The sequence below is a fragment of the Polypterus senegalus genome, chromosome 13 (assembly GCF_016835505.1).
Source record: "Polypterus senegalus isolate Bchr_013 chromosome 13, ASM1683550v1, whole genome shotgun sequence".
In the NCBI taxonomy this organism is placed as follows: Eukaryota; Metazoa; Chordata; class Cladistia; order Polypteriformes; family Polypteridae; genus Polypterus; species Polypterus senegalus.
The window spans coordinates 108,579,964-108,602,893 of NC_053166.1; the positions used below are offsets into that span (position 1 = coordinate 108,579,964).

At 38.7% G+C, this 22,930-nt stretch overlaps 1 protein-coding gene across 4 annotated transcripts in view; it reads left to right on the plus strand.

Moving 5' to 3' along the window:
- The first annotated feature begins 4,183 nt into the window (after positions 1 to 4,183).
- The window catches only part of itih6 (inter-alpha-trypsin inhibitor heavy chain family member 6), a 119,204-nt gene continuing 100,457 nt past the window's right edge, over positions 4,184 to 22,930 (plus strand). For 2 of the 4 annotated variants that reach the window (XM_039774456.1, XM_039774458.1), the window contains exon 1: positions 4,184 to 4,662. In XM_039774456.1, the coding sequence (XP_039630390.1) occupies positions 4,513 to 4,662 (150 nt within the window). In that variant the 5' untranslated portion in view covers positions 4,184 to 4,512. The remainder of the gene's footprint in view (positions 4,663 to 22,930) is intronic. The other 2 variants (XM_039774455.1, XM_039774457.1) reach the window with 1 other exon arrangement.

Consider the following 22,930-nt stretch of genomic DNA (forward strand, 5'->3'; position numbering starts at 1 on the left):
CAAGGAGCCTGTTATGGACCTAAGCAAATAAAGGTTATTTTTTAGAACATTCATGTGGATGGGTCTTATGGGAACCAAAAATGATCCCCATATGGCATTGCTCTGAAGAACCACTCCGATACCTTTATTTTTAAGAGTGTAGGAGGAGACCCCGGGAAGACCCAGTGCTTGTTGGGAGAATTATCCTTCCAGGTGGTCTGGGAACACTTTGGGATCCCACAGTATGAGCTGGAAAGTGTGGTTGGGGAAAGGGATGTATGGGCCTCACTGCTAAGACTGTTGCCACCATTAAACTGGTTTCAGATAAGCAGTGGAAAATGAATGAAGATCCCTATCTAGTTATTTGGCCATTATTACCAGGAATTCACATCACAGCACATCAAATAAAAGGGCAGAGTGGTGGTTCTGTGGCTAAATGATCTGGGCTGGTAACTCAATGGTTGCTAGTATGAATCCTGGCAGTGACAAAAGGAATACTACTCTGTTGGGCCCTTGAACAAGGCCCTTAATCTGCAATTGCTCCAGGGGAGCTGTACAAATAGCTGACCCTTTGTTCTAACCCCTAAAAAACACTCGCTGAAGAGTAAGTTGGTGTATGCAAAAAATGGAAAAATTCCTAACACATCAATTTCTATATGGTGAATAAAGGATTAAATTTCTTTTTTCTTCAATAAAGTGCTATTGGAAGACAGGAAGATACTAGAAGTGATACATCTAGTACTATATATTACCATTTTATTTTCAGAAAAAAAATATTATAGTATGATCTAGAACACGAAGTACAATGTAAAATTATTTTATATCAGGGTGGCCCACAAAAAAGTGACCCGCCTCCACCGAGACAACTCCTGTCGCATCTGCCGCCGGATAGGCAGAAGCAGTCATGTCGCCTGCCTTGTTTCCTTGCTGTCTGACCCCTAGGAAACAACTTTTGTGCTGGCAGGGTACTGAAGTGGTTGCCATACTTCCCGCATATCAATGGCAACTATTCAGGAGCATTTCCTTGACGAATGGATTATTAACAAGGGTTTATGGCCACCATGATCACCTGAATTAACAACGTGCAACTATTTCTTGTGGGGTCATTTAAAGAGCTTCGTGTATGAGACAAATCCGTGGACTGTAAATCAACTGAAGTTGAACATTGAAAATGCAATACAGAGAAACAATCCCATGATGTTGCAAATAGTGTACATGACCAAGCTGAAATGGGCACAGAGATGTATTGACGCACAAGGAGATCACTTCTTCAGCATCTTCTGTAAATGTGAGTACCAAATCTGATCATTTTTCTCTTCACCACATAATGTAATCATCTTGGTGGAAGTGGGCCACTTTTTGTGGGCCACCCTGTATATACTTATATATATTAAGATCTCTCAGTAACACAACCAAAAGAAAAACAGTAATATTCTTTTGCTTTCTTGTGTTCTCATCTTTTTGTTTTTAATGCAAAAAGTATTATTTTGGTTCTGACTCCTGTCAACTTGTAGTGGAAGAAATTGGTGAATATAAAGAAAATACAGTATAACCAAATATAAAAATAATGACAATGTGTTCACTCTTTCAAAGAGGACCTGTAGTATACAAGGCAAATAAACATAACCAGAAATGCATCCCTCAAAAAGTGTCTCTTCTCTAATTTATGTTTTAGGAAATCTGATACAGATTTGTAAGTGTGATGTAACTCAGCAGTCTTTTGAACATGGACACATTATTTGTTCATTGGTGTATGAGCCGGCATTGTTACACCACAGTGTTATTAAATGCATTGGTAACTAAATAGAATTGTTACACTTGTCTTTTAAAGACGTTTTGTCTCCTTCTCAATTATTTTACTTTTTGACCACTAAAAGAATGGAAAAAAATTAAATCAACCTACCTTAAGTATTTTGGCTCTTCACTAGGATAACATTTGTCTATACAGTATGTTAGCTGTTACTTAAAATCATCTTTCACATGTAACAGCACTCAAGTGAATGAATCCCTTCCAGTGTATTGATGACATTGCTCCTCAGCATTAAAAGCTCTCATTATCACGAAGACTAGAGCAGGTTACTATGAAGGTTTGATTTTTATTACCCCACAAAGGCACCACATGGAGAAGTGATGTTCTTAAAGAAGTTTAGCAATGGGTCTGTCAGAAATTAATTAGGTCAGTACTGATTGTCGCTAGTGAGCTATTCAGCGTAGAGGATGAAAAGCAAGGCATCAATGGCTCAAATATTAAAAATGTGTTATGAAACATACTGTACAAATCTCATTTTGTACTGGCAGTCAGTGGCTCCACTTTGAGGACATTTTTCTTAAGCTCGGGTTGCTGTCAAGATCAGATTTTTGCTCTTCCATAAGGAGGACATTGCAACTGTTAGAGCCTATTTACAGTACATGCCCTAACGGAGGTGCATGCTCGCTGATGCTGCACAGCAATAAATATAATAAGGAATGCTGTAAAGAATTCTAAACAAAGACAAATAATTTAAAAAATTGGAAAAACCCACAACTTGTGCTTTGCCGAGTACTGTATTCAGATTCGGCTCCACTCCAACCTGTAATTCAATATCTTTCACATTACTTTGGGGGAATTTTAGCTTATTGTTCCTTGCACAACTGCTTTAATTCAGAAACATTTATAGGTCTTCAAACATTAATTGCCCAGTTGAAGATCTACAACAACTCTGTGGACTTGTGTTTTGATTTTCAGTCATTATCATGCTGCATGTCTCATCTCTTAAAAACACTGTTTTTTTAATGGCACTTTATGGTTCTTTACTGGATTGTGTGGTTCCTCATAGAACTATTGTTTGACAAAGCACTATTTCATACTGGGCAGGGTTCCTTGCCTATGTAGTTGGTCCTTTGGGCTTTTGAAAACTTCATAATATGTAGAAAACAAAGCGTTAAGGTATAAGTAGGCTGCAAGACACTAACAGATTAAGAAAACCTGGACTTAGCTTGTGTTATTGTATGAGGTGAGAGTCCTTTTAACATCAGGACCCACTGGTATTTCACAAATCTGTTACCATTATTCATGGTTATTTACTGTATGGAGCCTGTTACAGATCTAAATAAATAAAGGCTCTTTCTGGAACCTTTAGGTGGATGGGTCTTTTGGGAACCAAAAATGGTCCCCCTATGGCATAATTCTGAAGAACCACTTTGGCACCTTTATTTTTAAAAATATGCTTCAGTACGTGGATAGATGGCTAGACATCAGCTTTCTTTCTTTATGGCTAGTTGTCCAGATCTCCAGAAGCAGCGAAGTATCCCCACCCCATCCCACTGCCACCACCACTGCTTTTGACTGGTGGGATAATGGGTTTGTTTTATACCAGGTATAATGAAGCCCACATTGGCCTAAAAACTCCACAGGTCTTTTTAACATTGCCATGGTGCTTCCGGGCCAATGAAAGATGAGCAGTTGTGTTCTTGGTTTGCAATGATTTTCACCATGCTGTTCTTCAGTGATGGCAATTTTGCTTGGTGTCTGTTTGTCTATTGATTTTTTGCTGAGGCAAGAGAAGCCTGAAGTTCTTTGGAATTTCTTTTCCACTTCCTGGATGTTTTTTTTTTTTTTTTGCTGCATTTAGTAGACTTTTGGGCTGAGCTGCTACCAGTATGAAGACTCAATAGTATTTCTAGTTTTTCAATGTGAAAATATGCTTCTTGTCATGGTTCTGTGGAGTCTCTGAACCTTAGAAATGGCTCAATTCAGACGTCCTTTCAACACTAATTGAAATTTTAAAAAACATTTCTTGTACTCTATTTGGGAGTTTCTCTTTGATAGTGGCAAAATATTCTTGTTGAATTGCTCTGTAGCAACTCTATTCTTCCACTGAGGGTCAAACTAAGTGAGGTTTGTATTGAGCAGAAGCCTGGCAAGGTGTATTCAGCTAATTCTTTCTGTTTCATTGGGGAGCCAATTGGTGTTGGGAGCTTTGTTCATTTAACAAAAGAACAAGATAAATGTGTTATTTGCTCACTTGGCTTCCTTTCATCTAATACTAAACTTTGGTTAAAAAACAAAAAACGACCATTGTAAAAAGAAATTGCTGTAATATAGGAAATCAAGGAGGGGCAAATACTTTTTCACGACACTGGAAGTATAGTTCGTGCTTCTCTTGGCGCTAGTAAGTAAAAGTTGTTCCGCTAATGTTGAAAAGGTGACCTTCGGCAGAAGTGCTACATGGATTTAAAAACACCGTCAACAAGAGCGAAATGTCATATTTGTTTTATATTGCTTGATAGCTTTACATGTTCACGCATGCCCGATTGGTTTTAGTAACAGTGTTGAAACGTGCAGGTTAAAAAAAAAATTACCGAAAATACTTTCACTGCCGCCCTTGGATCCTCTCCAAACCACACGTTTCACCCGCGGCGGAAACTGCAGGCTTTCTAAAGGGCTAGCAGCTACTCACCGGACCGCTTCTGGGGGTCTCCGACCTGATCGGCACAAGTCGCACGCACCTCGCTCAACTGAGAAAGCGGCAAGTCAGAAACGGCAAAAAAAGAATGGATGTGATGTGGCCGCTGTGTCTCATTGCCTTTCGCTCCCTCTTGCTCGCTGGCTTTACGGACTTCGCCACTTGCGTGGACTATAAGGTGGTGACCCACGCCAGCTCACCACTTGGTCGTCAGGAGACAGAAGGCGTCTGGCTTCAGGTAAGTGGACAGCACTGAGCGAAAGTCCGTCTGTACCCTGAGGTCGCATGCGCTTTGTTGAGCCTGCCATCCCGGAGCGACTTGTCGAATCTTGTAGGGACGCAAAGCTGAGTGATGGACGTTTGTACATTTCGAATTCTGGAATGAGTGCGTCAGAAGGCAGAGGGGGGGAAGGTTCGTTATGGGTACGTAAAGCGGTTTGTAGGTGATCAGCCAACATCATCAGGACGGTTACTAAAATAATATGAACATCGTCTTCTAGTACATGTCAACGTAGTCCAAAATAACGAGCATGCGAGCAGACACGACCGCTATTGCTAGTGAGATACGTGCACTTCGTGGACTTGTGATGGACGCTCAGATCTTTTGTTCGTCATTTTCTCCTATATGTAAATATACAATCGACATGAGAGAGTAATTCGTTGTGTTATTTGTATAGAGCATTTCACAGTCACCTGCAATCAAGAGCCTCACGTTTTTTCCTCTAGCACCTTTAATTAAAGTACGTTATATGCTATGAGGATTCATTTGTTGGGGATTGAACCAGCCACTCTGCCACTGGAAACATTTTTTATGTACTTTATATATGAACATGTATCTTTCTTATTGGTTGTAGGGTGAGTGGGTTACAGCTGCCAGTGACTTTTAATGGTCTCCGACCTCACAGTTAATTTACAGCGGTAGTCAACACTGCTTTCTTTGCCAGCTTTCATACTTGTCAGTGTGTTTTGATTCTGTGACTGGAACTTCTCAAATAGTTGGAAGTTTACTTCACAGAGATGCATTTAATCATTAAATGTCTGTTCAGAGTTTGTTGGCTGACATCTTAATGCGTGAGATATATCACTGTAACAAAGAATATGCAAAATCCATTATTATCTTCTTCTGAAGTTATTAATTAAATATGCCCTAAAAGTTGGAAAATAGTAATGTCAGATATAAAGATAAAAGTGTGTGTGTCTGGTTTACAAATACACACTATTGAATCTCTATCTGTCCATCCATTTTCTTGACCTTCTTGATCAGTGCAGGATCGCAGGAAGCTGGGGTCTGTTCCAGCAAGGATTAGGTGCAAGGTGGGAACAAGATCTGGACAGGATGTCAGTCCATCATATATTGAACAAATATACACACACACACACACACACACACACACAGGCCAATTTAACAGTGCTAATTCACCTAACCTTCGTGTCTTGGGAGTGTGAGAGGAAACTGAAGCACACCCACACTGACACGGGAGGGCACACAAGCTCCACACAGAGAGCACACTGGATGCGGACCCTAGTCTCACTTTTGTGAGCCAGCAGTGTTACCAGTGCATCACCACGCTGGCCGCTGTTGAACCTGTCTGCTCCTAATTTTGCATGTTCCCCCACACGTTGGTATAAGGGGTCACGATAGTCTGTGTTTCTTTCTGGTGAACTTTATCAGCACTTTGAATGGGACTTGGCACATGTTTATAAAGATTTTCCCCACTGTGGGTTTAGTAAGTAAAATTTAGTTAGGGGCCAAATATTTTCCCCCTGAGGAACTTATCACCTTCACTTTACTCCATCCCAGGTGGCAACAAGAACCCCTACTACGTAATGCTTTGAAAAACATGTTGGAGAAGCTATGTGATGTGGTGACCAGCTGTCACAAACATTAAAGACACTTTGATTAAAGAAAGGACGCAGCTAAAGAGAGTTGTACATGAATTAAGCAACGATGTTCATGTCAGGTTAATCTTTTAGCTGCAATAAAAAAAAAAAAAACAAAAAAAAACCTTTAATTTAAAGAAGTAAGATTTAGGAGCCCAGTCTTATTAAGAAAAGCCTAAATCTAGAACTTACACTGGTGACATGGATTTTCTTAAAATATGTTAGTAAAATGATCAACTCTTTTATATATGATAGAGAAACATGCCAAAGCAGTCCAATTTGTTTGATGTAAAGCTGCTTCTTTTTAAACTTATTGGTTTATAAATTACAGTACAGTGAATAATTTACATAAAATGCTACTTCTTTTTCTTTTTTTTTCCAGCATTGAATGAAATGTCTCATATTACTTGTGTTCATGGCTAATGGCTGATCTACTGTATAAATCTGAAACTGTTATCTTGTGTCTGAAAGTCTGGTGGCTTAGTTTGTATTGACTAAGGAGACATTTGGGGCAGTGATGGTGGACGTTGTGAAGATCATACTCTTGACAAAACACACTGCACATAAATTTCATTTTGAAAAGTTGTGTTCACAGTCCATGCCACCCTAAAGTGACACGCATGTGCTGTGAAACCAGATGGGTCCTTTTTGTACACTTTGGAGTAGTGGGCAGCAGAAGAGACTTTGAGTTTGAGTGAGTGATAAGACTTGAGCCCTCCTGTTTGTGGTGCCCTGGTTAATGTCTCCAATGTGTTTCATATCTTAAGACATCTTCTTTAGTATCTTGGCATGGTGTTTACCATATAACTGCTTGTTCTCTTTTGTGTTATATAAACAGACTCAGTACATCCAGCAATATTTTAAGGCTGGCAAGTTCTAGAATCTTTAACAAGATGTGGACAAAATATACACTCAAGTCTAAGTGTATAGTTTGTTGCTTTAACTTCTCATAATGTTGAGTAAAAGTTTTCTGTCTTTTTACAATACAGTAGTATAACAATTTGTGGTAAATCTTCATTAATACATAACGGAAGGACTAAGGTAATAGTGATATTATAACATTCCTACATTAACTGAATCCAATTCAGGGTCATAGAAGCCTATCCAGGCAGCATCTGGCACAAGGCAGGAAACAGCCCTTTCTCAATAACACACACTTCCATATTCACAGTGGGCCAGCATGGAATCACCTGTCATCCTAACATGCCTCTCTTTGGAATGCATTAGTGCAATTGGCACTTGTTTGCTCCTTTACACAAGTTGTGCCCAGTGCACTCCACCAGTCAAACCAATGGAGCATCAAGTGACTCATCGAGCATTTGACAGGGAAGGTGTCTCTACTTGCAGTGGGCTCTTTCCATTTGTGCTCCACACTGTATATTAATTAACAGTATGGACTCTTATCGAATAAGAGTCTTGGATCTGCTTTATCCAATTCAGTGCCATTATTACTAGTACTATTAGATTAGCAGGAGCGTCATTATACACATCAGGGCACTGGACAGAACTCTCCTATTGAGCTCCAAGTCAGCTTCACAATCATTTAACAAAATCATGCCTAACAGAATATTAATAATGTGTATTTTGTAGTATTTTAAGCAAATGCAAAACATTGACATTGCTTTGTTTTTTTTTTTTACATTAGAACATGTTTTGTAACACTGCAAAAATTACAAAATATTCCTTTAACATCAAGTAAAACATCCATCCATCCATCCATCCATTTTCTAACCCGCTGAATCCGAATACAGGGTCACGGGGGTCTGCTGGAGCCAATCCCAGCCAACACAGGGCACAAGGCAGGAACCAATCCAGGGCAGGGTGCCAACCCACCGCAGGACACAGACAAACACACCCACCACACACTACGGCCAAATTAGAATCGCCAATCCACCTAACTTGCATGTCTTTGGATTGTGGGAGGAAACCGGAGCGCCCGGAGGAAACCCATGCCGACACGGGGAGAACATGCAAACTCCACGCAGGGAGGACCTGGGAAGCGAAGTTAACTGCGAGGCAGCAGCGCTACCACTGCGCCACCGTGCCGCCCCAAGTAAAACATATTTAGCAAATAGCAGGCCCTGTCTTACTCTACTAATTTCCATAGAATCCACATCAAACCTGCAAAGTCATTATGACCATCTGCAAAATTCAGTCAATGCACAAGGTCCATTGCTTGACCAAGCACCGTTGCTTTCTGGGTGGGGTTCTTTGCATATTCGATGGACTTGACCTCAGGTCTGTTTAGTCTTGGTTAATTATTGAGCGTAAGTAATTTTGAATCCATTTTAACAATAATGTCCTACACTGGCCACAGTGACTGATAGCACACAAAAAATACATGATGCAATGCACACATCTGGGTAAGATCACTCAAGGTTTATGCAATGAATGGCATCCATGTCCTTTAAAAGTATGTCTTCTTCAGATGTTTAAGTTGACAATCAAAGGCTGTTGTCAGATCACCGGTTACTGTTACTGACAGTGCTGTCACAAAACAATGAATTTGTGCAGACTGTTGTAGGCCCCCCGGCAACCCAAACCCTGGAAAAAATGTTCTCAAACGTTGATGCCCCTGATTGTTGGTATTAGTGTTATTATTTTCACACCCAAGGTAGTCTCTGCACATTGGCACCAGAGTTCTGCAGTGCTGTCCCAATCTGCTGTGTGTAATTTGGAAGTCTCCTGATTCTCAGAGTTGGCTTCTAAGACAAACTTTCTGGTGATATCAGCATAAGGGGGATTTGAATAAACTAGTTGGCACTGAAGAAAAGCCTCATGTGTAAAATCTGAGAAAACACTGGGTGCAGTGTGAGGAGGTTTCTTGCTGGTGCCCCTCATAATGACTGGGAGCGGGCCAGCTGAACTGAACGGCTGCCAACAGCTGTGATCGAGTTTTCTTGCATTTTTTGGACTTGTTTATCTGGGACCTGTGTTATTTCCTCTCTCAAATTCTTGTTTCCAGAGACTTTTATAGATTTTTTTTCTTGGTTGTAACTTTTCGTTTTCACTTTAATAGCACTAATCTTATGAATGTTATCCTTAATAGATATAGGCATCCTAACAGAAAACAGGGGTGTTCTATCTACAGCTTGTCTTGGATTCTTACACAAAAAAGTAGTATTTCAACTGGAGAAAAATAAATGAATTCATCTGTACTATATAATAAAACACTACTATGAGTGTGTGTTAGTGTGTGTGCCTCACCCCTCCGAGCAATCTGACTTGCTAGTTTGGCTGTGGCTGCTAAGTGGTAGTGATGATGACATGATACCTTAGGGTGCAAACTTCAATTATGATTGGGACAATTTCTTTTTTTATTTTTGCAAACAAGGTGTTAAAATGGAGCATATCAACAACAACAAAGCAAATAACTTACTGAGCAATTTTGGTTCACTAAATGTAAATGAGGCACAAGCCGAGTTGGTTTCAAAAACGGCCAGTATTCACATGAGTACAAATGATGTTCTCACAGCAGGTAATGGGGGCACACTACCATTGGTGATAGTCAAAAAGCAGACAAAAGTTGATCAAGGTGCCTCGAAATGACAAAGTCCAAGAAGCAGGTTTTTACGGAAACTTGATCAAGTTAGGAAAATTCTGGGCAAGGGAGAATGAGACACACAAAGAGACCAAGGAAAGGCATAGAAGGAACATTGAGGGTACACCTAGGACAGTGTTTCCCAACCTTGGTCCTATGGTTTTGTTCCAACCAGCTTCTGTTTTTAATTGGACTACTGGGCTAATTAAGTTCCGTGTTATTTCCCACGTTCTGTTTTGGGAACAATCTAGAAATTAGAAACAAAGTTTGGTAAAAAAAAAAGAATATATATATATATATATATATATATATATATATATATATATATATATATATATATATATATATATAATAAATAAAATATTAAAATGTACCAAGCAGTTATATGGAAATAATGTATTTTTTTCTTTTTAACAACATTTTCACCTTGATTTTCAGTCTACTTTTCTAGATGTTCTAATTGTTTAATTAATCCATTATTTATTAATTAGTGGGTCTGATGCTAAAGTATTTGCAGCCTTTGATTATTCCGTGTTGTTTGCCTGGGTGTCTGTCCTGCTCATTTTTATTGTCATTAATTAAATACAATGAAGGGGAAAAACTGCACAGAGAAAGGACAAAATATAATGAAATCAACAAAAGAGAGTTAACCATTTAAATCAATAATAAAAGCAGAAATATTTCTACATTTCTTTTAAATGTAAAAATCATGCTCCTGTTCTTTTCTGAATGTATAATTAAAGAAAAAGAATACCAGCTAATTAAATAAGATCAGTGTTATCAGGCGTTGTCACTGATTAGGAATCTGGTTGGAACAAAAACCAGCAGTCAACGGAGGTCACAGGACCGAGGTTGGGAAACACTGACCTAGGTCAACAGATGTTGAGATACACATGGATGCAGAGGAAAAACGTAGGAGGAATGCAGCAGGTACATTTAGGAAAAGGCAGGTGGAGTAGGAAAACATTTTCTAAATTTATTCTATTACCTGTGTTCAACAAGTAAGCATAGCTACTAAATAAATAAATAAAGCAATGTCACATGTGATGAGTTGATTCTGTCTGTAGTGATGTGGGAGGGGGGCCATTAGGACCCATGCAAAAAATTTCCACAACACTTTTTGCCCCCTCATACAGGTTCATTTGTACTCTTAAAGTAATAGCTCTTTAATGGCACTGTGTTTTTCTTTACTATGTTGTGTGGTTCCTCGTAGCTCCATTGCTTGACCAAACACCAAATATTCTAGAATAGGTACATTGCACATTAAGTTGGTTCTTTGTGTTTTGAAAAACTTCTTAATATGTGGAAAAAAATCTTTATTGTATGGTGGACAGCAGGACACTAACAGATTAAGAAAACCTGACCTTAGCTTCTGTTACTGGACATATGCAGCGAGACATGTTGGTATCTCACAAATCTTTTACCATCTGTTGGTGATTATTTACTGTGTGAAGCCTATTTACAGATCTAAACTAATAAATGGTTCTTTCTGAAACCTTCACGTGAATGGCTCTTTTGGGAACTAAAAATTGTTCCCCTATGCCTTCACTGTGAAGAAGCACTCCAGCACCTTTATTTTTAAGAGTGTACTCTGCTGTCCACACATTAAGAACTTGCTATTATAGGTCTTTCAGCAATACATACAATTTAAAGATTTTTTTAGGGAGGAGATGAATAAAGAACACGATCTTTAGGAAGAGAAAATAAGTTAGTTAAAACTCTACAGCCTTCATTATCCAAGTCTGATTGCTGAACAGTTTAAAACTCTTGTGTACTGTTTGTGCTTCAGCCATATTAATGCTACCCTAAACTAATTTCATTCCATTTTTTTAAACAAAGAAAGGGCTCTGCAACACTGATATGTCTAGGCATTCCAAAACTCTCATATCTGGCTAATAGATTGGGGATTGAGTGGTTGAAGAGGGTTAAACACCAAAAAAAGTTTTAAAAACATGATTAAAGAAATGGCTACAAAATGCTATCTTAGCTTGAAAGAGTACCCATAGGTGAAATAGCATTATGCCTTTTCACTCTAGGTATATTATTTCAACATAGACTGGATGTAATATGTGCAGCAGTATTTTCAGTGTTAAAATAGCTCAATTTCCACCCAGCATCTTCAAAGCCAAGATATTCAATAATGTAAACCCACAAAATGATATGTATGCCAGTGCTGATTTTATTTGTGTCACATTTTATTATGTGCTGCACAGTTGTGTACTGGTTAGCACTGCCACTTACATCATGGATATGGTGTCCTCCTCCCATTTAATGGAATGGCATTCTGTTCAGGGCTGTTTTTTGACTTGTGCCCATTACTTCTGGAGTAGGCTCTGCTATCCCTGAGACTCTGAATTATCTTAAGTTTGAGAATATTATGCTAAATGAATTTCCAATATGATATAATATATATATTAATATATTTCTAAGATGAAATTAAGTATTTTTGAAACATGTTCAATTGAGTGCTTGCTGATGTGAGTGATGGCATCTTCCACAGAGAAGCTTACTTCATAAATCTGACGAGTCTTGTTTGGTTTGTGTAATGTGTAGAAACAGAACACATTATGGAGGTATGAGTGGATGCATGGAATGAATAGTGAAAAAATAAGAAGAGAAGAGTAATCTTACTGTCATGGTGTACAACTAACAATAAATAAAACATTTATTCTCTTAAATCCAAATCTTAGTGCTGTATATTGTTAATACTGAACATTAATTTGACCTGAATTTGAACTTCATAGCCACACTCATTCATGCCAGACCAATTTATAAGTACTTATTAAATCTTATTACCTTTTTTTTTTAACTCTTATGACTAACAAGATTTAAGCCTAGTGCCAATGTTGCCATTGTGGTCTTCAGCTCCCTGCAAGTGTGTAATGGAACAATGTGACCTCATAAATATACAAATGCACCCACCCTTCGCCGCAGATAGGTTAGCAGTTTGCCAGTTTCTGTTATTACCACATTCACAGGAATACAATAACAGAAGGAAGAACTCAGGCCTGCTTGTTTTAAACTCTTCTACTTTTGCTGTACAGTCTGTAATTTTTTGCAGTTGTTAATTCTTTCAGTGTGTTTTGTGTCTGCCTTATGTCTTCAGCCTGTTTCTCACACAAGGCATACCCATCATGCAAGATGCCCTACATGCTCAAACTAGCTTATCTGGCTCTTCTCAGTCTGGAGAATCTGTGCTTCTACTCAGTGGTCCTCCTGTATTGCTAATTCCCTCACCCTATCATGAACAGTGATCCCAGCAAACCCTTGCTTGTACTCTAAATCTTATGCTTCTGATTACTACCTACAACTGATGACCTTAGATGAGGATTGAGAAGAATGTTAACTAGCAAATTGAAAGCTTTATCCATGGAGTTGACTCTTATTTCACCAACACTGTCCATGAAACACCTCGATCGAAAAAAGGGAATTTAGAATGTAGGTGTAGATGGGGCCAAAATACTAGAAGCTAAAGGGTTATGGTGCGAGGAGTCTTACCAGAATTATGTAATATTATGAGTGGTGTCCCTCAGAGGTCAGTGCTTGTTCTGCTTCTCTTTTTAATATATACAAATGATCTGGATAGGGATATAATTAAAAAGTTGTTTAAGTCTGCAGATGACACCAAACTAGGACAAATGGCAGCTAATAGAATCAGCTACATTGTTACAGAAAGACTTGGACAGAATACAGCCTTGTGCAGATTAACGGAATATGAAATGTAATTTAAGTAAATGTAAGGTAATACAAATAGAAGTAAACATTTTGGATTTGAAAACATAATGGGAGGTCTGAAACTTGAAAGTACTGCTTATGAAAAGGACGTAGGAGTCATAATGGACTTGACACTATCATATTAAGATGATGTACAAAAGCTGTTGAGAATGTTAGATTACTTAGTAGTAGAGTACAAGTCAAAGGAGGTAATCCTCAAGCATTATATTTTACTAGTTAGACCTCCACTGGAGTACTGGGTACAGTTTTTGGTTTACAGTCTACAAAAAAGACATTGCAAAGCTAAAAAAAAAAAAAGCACAGAGAAAAGCAACTAAAATGATACCTTGGATTCCGAACAGGACCCTGTTCGAGTTCCAAGACAATTTTTCCCCTTTAAAATACTAGAAACTGGATTAATCCATTCCTGGGTCCCATGAACTTGAATTTTCAAAATTATTTTAACAGTAAATACACTGGATTTTAAGGTAAAATATTAACAAATAATAATAATATTTTAATAAAAATATAAATTAATAAAGTTAAAAATTGTAGCTCTATCAGCTTTCCTCTTATTCTTATTTTCCTCACTACACTTTTTAGGACCCATGGCGAGTACACTAAGTTGTTATTATATAAAAAAAAAAATAACACAAAACAGGCACAAAAGTGTAAAGTCACATCAAAAATAGCAGTGAAAATTACACAAGATGCTTTCACTACAGCTTCCAACAACGAACTGAATGACAAAGCATATGGGTGGCCTGAGCCTGGGGAAATGTACTCACAAATACACACAAACAACTTGCTGGGCATGCAGATTCCAAAGCATCGTTCAGTTTCCGGGGAAAAATTTGTTTGAATTTTTTGTTCGGTTTTCAAGTTATTTGAGTTCTGGACCGTTCAGATTCTGGGGGCAATGCTGTACTTTAATTCCAACACTGAGAGGTTTGAGCTATGAGGAAAGATTGAAGAAGCTGAACCTATTCAGTTTATGAAAACAAAGATTAAGAGGTGATATAATGGAAGTTTTTAAAATTAGTCAAATGAAAAGAGTTTGTTCAGTGGATCTAGGCTGTTACTTTAAAATGAGTTAAACAAGAACCTGGGACAAAAATGGAAACTTCTTAAAAGTAAATTTTGCAAAAACATTAGAAAGTTTTTCTTCACACTGGAGAATCACAAACAAATGGAATAAGTTACCAGGAAGTGTAGTAGAGAGCACAACATTAGGAACCTTCAAAATTCCGCTTGATGTTATTTGGCAGAAATTAGGTGGATAGAATTAGTGTGCTTTGTTCGTCTTAAAATATTGTTCTCATCAACCTGTTCACTGATTAATCTCTTGAACACTCCTACATGACCATTGGCCAGGATGGCAACATATCTGATTTGGTCTAATCTCAAAAAAATGTGTGTAACTGTCATGTGGGTTCACTTTTAGAAAATGAGACGGTTGGGGGCAATGCTAGTGGGTTAACAGGCAAGAGTAAAATGTTAAGAGTAATTGGTGACTCAAACTTGTCCCTGTGTGAGCAAATGTGGGTCTGTGTCAGAGGGAGCATCAGTCCATTCTAGGATAAGCTTTGACATCTTAAGATCCTGAAATGGAAGAAGCTGGCTTTAGACAATAGATGGATTTTTCCACTGCTACCACTGTTTTATGACGCAATGTTGTTTCCCCTACAATTAAGTCTTTACACAAATGAACATTGTCTTCGTTCCCATTAAAACGTCATACGTATACTTTTATGGACTTCAGAATTTTATTTTTGTAAAGTGCTTTTTCCAAGGACTATACATTCACATGTTAAGCTTAACAGATATCCCATAAAATAAACCACTTAATCCTCCAATGGTGACAGCCTTCAAGCAGACATTGAACATGGGAATCAGTGCCATGAATTTTGCTGGTACTCCAGAATATAAGACCACATTTGAAGAACAAAAGATTACTTAAGTTAATATTTTATAACAATATTAAACTAATACATCCTTCATCATTCAGTTATTTCACAATTGGAGAACTAGTCCATTGTAATTTGTACAAATATAATTTTTAAATATTCATACTTTTTAAAAGTGGGTCATGGCCAAGTTAGGGAGAAGTCAACAAAGGTATAATCTCTGATTAGGTATTAGAAACTCAGTCACATTTTCTACATACTTGAAGGCATCAATATTCATAAGAAATGCTGTGCACCAAAAGATAAGGATTGGCTCAATTAAAGAATTTTGTTCTGATTAGTCAGTTAACCGGGCATTCGTTTATTGAGCATGTGCATTCAGTTTCAGTGTCAGAAGGACCTGCAGCTTTTCTCGACTAGGTGGGGTGCAAGGCAGTACCTAATTCTGGAGGGCCCTACTCTGCTTCTGGTGCCCCCAGAAAGCACTTCCAAGTCAGGCAGGACCACCACTGTTATGTTTCCATAGCTGTCGGCTGAAGTGGTGTAAAATAAACCACCGTTTATCTCTGGAGAAGTGGATACAAGTTCATTAGAGTGATAAATTATGCTTCACTATCAGGCAGGCTGATGGATAAATCTGTTTGGTGGATGGCAATAGATCATTACCTTCTGAATTCCATAGTGCCAACTGTAAAGCTGGTAACACTTTAGTATAGGTACTGCAAAAATACATCTATTACTCATTTACTCTTTTGTAACAAGACCTTAACAAGGGCTTCTTTTGGTGTTAATAACTGTTACTAAGCATTAGTAAAGTGTGTATTCATTAGTGCAAGATGTGCACCTTAAATAATTTCAACTTGGAAATGTCAGAAGTAGCTTAAGTGCGACACATGTCTCCTGATATTGATTATTTCAGGCTAATAAAGTTTGGTGGAGGCAGGATAATGATTTGGAGCTGCTTTGCAGGGTTTGGACTAGGCCCCTTGGCTCCAGATAAAGGGTACTGGTAATACTAGAGCATGCAAAGACATTTTAGACAATTGTGTGTGGCAACATTTTGAGGATGGCTCTTTTTTGTTCTAGCATGACTGTTCCCCTGTGGACAAAGCCAGGTCTATATAAAAATGGAGGATTCTTGAGTGGCCTGCACAGGTCCTTGATCTCAATGCTATTGATCACTTTTGGAATGAATTGGAATACTGATTGAGACACAGATCGTCTTGTTCAACATCAGTACCTGACCTAATAAATGGTCTGTTTGGCTGAATGGGTACAAATTCAGACACACTCCAAAAGCTTGTGGAAAGCCTTCCTGGAAGAGTGGAGTCAATTATAACTGTGTGGTATAGTGAGTCCACAGCTTAGAAAAACATGGTCGATTTTCAATAAATAGATAAGTGAATGGCTGGTTCGATCTGCATGGGTGTGCATGCTCACACAGCTGCGGGGTTGGGGGCTGGTGGAGTAATTGGGGTGAGACGCATCTGCACTTAAGGGTGTGGTCTATCTCATTTGCTTCGTAGGCTCTCGCAGATCACAACTGAGGTGCTGTGCCAACACAGAGGCAGATAAAAAGGGAGCTGGCACAGTAAGAAGGGGTGAGAAAAAGGGGAAAAGAATCAGAAAGAGAAGGCAAAAGGAGGAAAATTAGCCTTGCCAGCGAGGTAAGATGAGCAAGAGACAAAGGTTAAATGGAGAGAAGACAGAGACTTGAGGAGACAGCAAGAGCTCCTGTGCTGCTGGGAGCGAGAGACAGTTGGTCAGGAATGAGCTTTATGGCTACAGGAGCCTGAAGCAGAAGACGGGGCATTCCTACTGAGCGATTACCAGGGTGTAGGAGCGGCCAGATTGATGGTGTCTCTCACAAGGGCTAAGTGTGAGTGGCAGGAGAAGTGTGTGGCTCGACAGGTTTCCCTGTAGACGCCGATGGAAGGACGGCAGGGAACAGAGCAAGGACATGAAGGTTGACTGCATCTCCTTCTCCTGCGAACAGAGGAGGAGGAGGCAGGCTTATAAGGGCAGTATTCACTGGTCAAAGTCTTGTGGTTCGTCTCTGGTTTAAACCTTTGATTTTAAAGGATTATTTATTTGTTTTTAACCTTCACCTTGTTTTTATGGATTATTTATTGGTTGAATGTTTTTGACCACTGCACTATTTTTTGGGACACTGTTTGAGTTTGAATTGTTTTAATAAAAGCACTTTTGCACTTTTATACACCTATTCCTTCCCATAAGTGAGTGTCCTCATCCTCAAGTATGTTATCGGGGGTAGCAGGTTTAAGTGGCTCACCAGGAGGACCCGCTAGCATGGGACTGACCCATACCATCACAAACTGCAATGGTTAACTTCATATTAACTCCATATTAATGCCCAAGGTTTTGAAATGTGATGTCCATAAAAATTAAGATGTTAATATTGAAATAAAGAGACAAAAAGAGATGATAAATCTTTGGGGTACTATGAAGGCTAACCCTGTATATTTATTTAAAACGAGAGGTATAGTGCATTGAAAAAGAAATGTTGTGACAACGTGAGTCTCCAAGATGGACTGAATAAGATGGTGTTATTTCCTGTAATAAACGTTAATCACAGGCAGTCCAGGCAGGCGGAAACTCGAAGTGACAGCAGAGGTAACATGGTTGTCAATCTTCCAGTCTGTCAGTCAGTCTTCCACTCAATCTTCCAGTCTGCAGAGAGAGGAAGAGAAAAGGCATTATTCGACAGTGCCCCCTGGCTTTCTGGAGGAAGATTATAGTTATCTGAGCATTTCAACTTTCCCCTTTGTGCAACAGTCAGTCCTTGGAATTCTTGAAAGTGATGTGTTGTAGGCAGAATGACATGACAAGGACAAGAGACAAATTGAGATTCAAAGCTAATCCAAAACAACAGGTCTTGTAGGGTGTTTCCAGTATGCAGTGATTAGTAACTACCAAAAGTGGTCCAAGGAAAGCCAATGGGTAAAACAGTAAAAGGGTCTTGGGTGCCCAAGGCTCACTAATGCACAAGGGAAGTGAAGGATTGCCTGTCTGGTTCAATCCTGTAGAAGTGCTACTGGAACACAAATTGCTGAAAAACTTAATGCTAACCAGAAGAGAAAAGTGTCATAACACACAGCGCATGACAGCTGGCTGTGTATGGGGCTGCGTGGCCAACAACTGGTCAGAGTGCCCAAGCTGCTCAAGTGCCTACAGGCAGCCATTATCCCAGTGTCCAAATGGTACATTCTTAGCTCATCTTAATTAATCATGTTTAAATGCTAACTGGTTATTAGACAAAACTTTGTAAATGAGTTAGCACAGCTATTGTACTATTCACGGTATATGCATAATGTGGAACATTATAAATTAAATAAATTTCATGTTATCAAAATAATACTGAAATCAGCTTTTTAAAATATGTTTTTAGGACAAACTGAGTTTACTAGAAATGTGCCCAAAGCCTGCAACTAGACTTTATATTTTAAGATTTCCACTTAATTTATTCAGAAATGACCTTGTATATTCAGGCCCTCATTTTATATATTCAGAACTGACTTTACATATTTAGAATGTGACTTTATATATTCAATATATTTGCCTGTAATGGCACTCCATAACATAGATAGATAGATACTTCACCCTCTGGGTACTTGGGAGTGTTTGCGTGACTGATTTAAAATATTCAAGGATGAAATGCCAAAACAGAATCCGTTTTAATTGGAGTGAACACAGTTTTAAAACTTGCAAACCTTTAACATTACTACATGGGCACTAAGAGTGAACGCACAGTTTGCAGTCTCGGCGCCGTTTAACACTAATATCCAGAGCAAATAATTTGTCCTTATTTTACATCAGCCTGTACGTCATCACACAAACCGCTGATGAATGTCGTCGGTAGGTCCAGTGAAACCCTCCAACAACTCGCTTTTCCTGCCGACAGTCACGCCAGTATTGTCATTTCGCCCTTGCTGGACTTGACCCCTTATCCAGATGAGGTGTCCTCCCGCCCCAAGGCACACTCTCACATGAACCCGCCTTTGCTAAGTGAGTTTGCGTAGACTTCTATAGGAAGACAGCGTGCAGACTGTACACCGGACACGTAGTTGAAGAATCGCGGCTAACCTCAAGCGCGACATGCTCAGATCAAACAATCAAAACGAAATTAAAAAGGATGGGAGGTCGGGTAAGCTGCAGTTGAACCCAATTCTCGGCCGCAAGGGGAGCGCGAGAAGGCGGACAAGGCGTCTGCTGTGAGCTCTCTGTGAACATGCACGCCTCTTCACTGCCGGACCTTGCCAAGTTACACATTTTTTTTTTCTTTCGCGTTAAATAGAAACTAAAAAGAGCACTCTGTGCGTCCGAGAAACTGGCATATAATTAGCACTTTAAAGATGACGGGGTTCTATATGCGGTTAGGGGCGTGGCTTAAATTGGGGGCAATTACTTCAATTCAACTCCAGCTTTAAAAGTTTCTTTACCACGGTTGTGGCTTTTTTTTTCTGTATCCGATATTTTTTTTGCCTCGCCGTTAATATGAGCTTGTTTTCTGGTTGAGTTAAGTAAAACACTTCCACCCATGCTATTTGTGTGCTTTTTTGTAAGGAACAACTGAGTTTGGCACAAATAGCCAGGAGTCGCTACAAGGAGAAGGCTTAATGGGCATTAGCAGCCCCTGACTGCACAGTGGCATCTAAGTAAATAAAGAGGAATCTAAATTGATGATCACAGAGCTTACTGGAGTACGATAAGCCTAGTTAGGACAGAGGGTGCCCCAGGATTTCTTTCTGCAGGAGCACAAGATTTAGACAAGGGTGTGCCAGGAAGCATCTATTACTCTTTAAAAATAGTAGAGGTTTGCTGCACATCTAAGAGGTGTGGTCGTCCAGGACTTCCTAAGGGTAGCTAAACAACTGAATATAAGACACAACCCAGGGGTTCAGTGATTCCAGAGTACTGTCTCATGATGTCTCTTGGATTATACAGTGTGTCTCAAAACCTTGTTAGTGACTGCTGGAAAGTGAAGTTAAACTAGGAGTCCAGTACACTTTAAAGCTTAGACCACAATACATTTGAAAACACAATTTTCATTTACATTCATCCATCGGCACTAATGTTTTCAGACTGTCACTGAAATGCCAAAAATTTGAATTTTTTTGAACTTAGTTATGTCAAGTTTGACTTGCTTGTATGGAATGTGATTTGCTTTTAATAAATTCAATAAAATGTTTATAAGAATGAAATGCCAGAAATACACAAATCTTTCAAGTTGTGTAGGGTTAGGTCTCACAATCCTATGAAGTTGTGTAATGTGAAATTCCCAATGACTCACTCCAACTAGTCCACGGCTCATTCCGAAAAAAATCACATTTTTTCTTTAGTTATAGGGACAACTAAATGACAACCAATGAATACTCATCTAAAAGTGCAATTCATATAATGCAGCAATGTGAAAAAAACTCTTTGTAAACCACGGGCCCTGGTAGGCAGTATGCTATTGGCTGTAACAAAATAGCTAGAGCCCAATTATTGGAAGGTTGCCATGCAGCCACTAAATATGATGTTCCTAGTGATTTTCAGTCATGTAAATTCACATGGTTCCCAATGACTAGAAGTTGCATAACGTGACATAACCTTAATCTGCATTCTGTAAATATTTGGGAGGAAAATCATACTTTATAGAAAAAAAACTTGTGGAAATATCGTGAGAATGTGCAAACCACGCACAGACAAAAATCAGGAGTGCGCAGAACACTGGATATTATTAGAAGAGTTGTATAATCATCTTTATTTCAGAAAATCCCACTAGGTTTCTTGTGGCTGCAGAAAAAAAATGTGTAAAACATTCAACTTTAAACAAAACATCAGTATTTCTTTATCTTACCCATGTTTTACTAACAGCCAGAATCAGGTCTAGTCTTGTGGCTGTGGTCAATGTGCAAGCTTATTATGGTTAAGCGGCAACATCATTCTGATAGAACAGCCACCATTACAAACATAGGTTATGGTTGATCTTCTTTTGCTCAGCTTTCTACATTATTTCTGTGTCAGTTGTCTAGCAGAGCTTGGTTGCTCAATGGTCTCAGTTTGAACATCCGTAAAGGTGACTCCTAATTGGCCTAACATGCAGGAACGTGCATGGTGACTGTGGTGGACTGACATCCAAGGCTGATGTCTGCCTTGCTTCTTGTACTGTCAGGACTGCCTCCAGCCCCCATTAAAACCACCTCTGAATTTGTCAATCGCACATTCTCACAAATGGTTACAGAAGGAAAGGTCAGTGCAGTTTCAGGTTACTGTTCATCCATGAGCTAACAAAAGCAAACAGGAAGCCTTTGAACCAATCTCTGCCTGCTGCTACAAGGAGTAAAATGCAGTCCTATTTTAACCTCTTATTACTCTTTTTGCTTACCTTCTTGTTTAATTTCTTTGCTGCATATGTCAATAATACAGCATAATTTACTATGAATTAAAAAAGCATCTGATCATTACTTCATTTCTTTATATGGGTTATGAAGGGTTATTTTTCTCTTTTAACCTCGGAATTTAGACTGCAATCATCAGGCAAAATGAAAATTTGTAACAGATTTGTATTATGGCAGTTTTCTTCATCACAAGGGTATTACAGTGGTTAGTGCTGTTGTCTCGTGGATTCAACAATATGGGTTCAAATCCCACTTCTGGTTTGCATGCACTCTCTGTGTCCATCAGTGATTTTCTTCTGCTTCCTCCCTGTGTGTGCTAGGTTGATTGGCAATTCTGAGTTGAGTGTATGTAAGTGAGCACCCGTGATGGACTGTCTGCATATTGCCATTTGTATTAGGTTAAGTGAGTTTGAAAATGTCATGTTATTCCTCATATCTATTTAATATACTGTAAGTTAGGACTTTCATGGTTTCTTACAGGTTTCCAATTTTCTTTTAGTTTATTTTATTTAGTTAATTTTGAGCTGTACTGACTTGCTGCATTGTAAAAACTTAAATATAAAATGGATAATTTTCAGAATGAAAGAGCTATTAAATCATTTACTTTTCAGACTGAGCCAAGGCAACAGTTTTAAAAGCTACCATTTCAATAAGAGTTTTGCTATTTTTCTGATCTGAAAGGCCAGCAAGGATTGGAAAATCCATTTCCTTCAGCAAAAGTTGTGTTATAAACCTCTGTGGAAAATTCCAGGAACATCCTGTCCACAGATTTAAGCTGCCTTTAATTGTTTAAAGCTTCAGTTTTCCCACTTTTATTTGCACTTGTGCCTTATATCTAAAAACTGCGGCTTACATTTAATGTTTCTATTGCTTTAATTTTTTGTCCTTCTGTCTTTAAAATGTATTCCTATTAAGAATCTTTGACCTTGAATTTTGGTAATCAATTCAGTAGGGCTGGAAGGTACTAAAAATGGCTTTTGTCTTTCTTACACCATTCATCACTTTTTCATTTTTGAAGTTTACTGAAATCTTTAGTTCCACTACTGGTCAATAGATGCT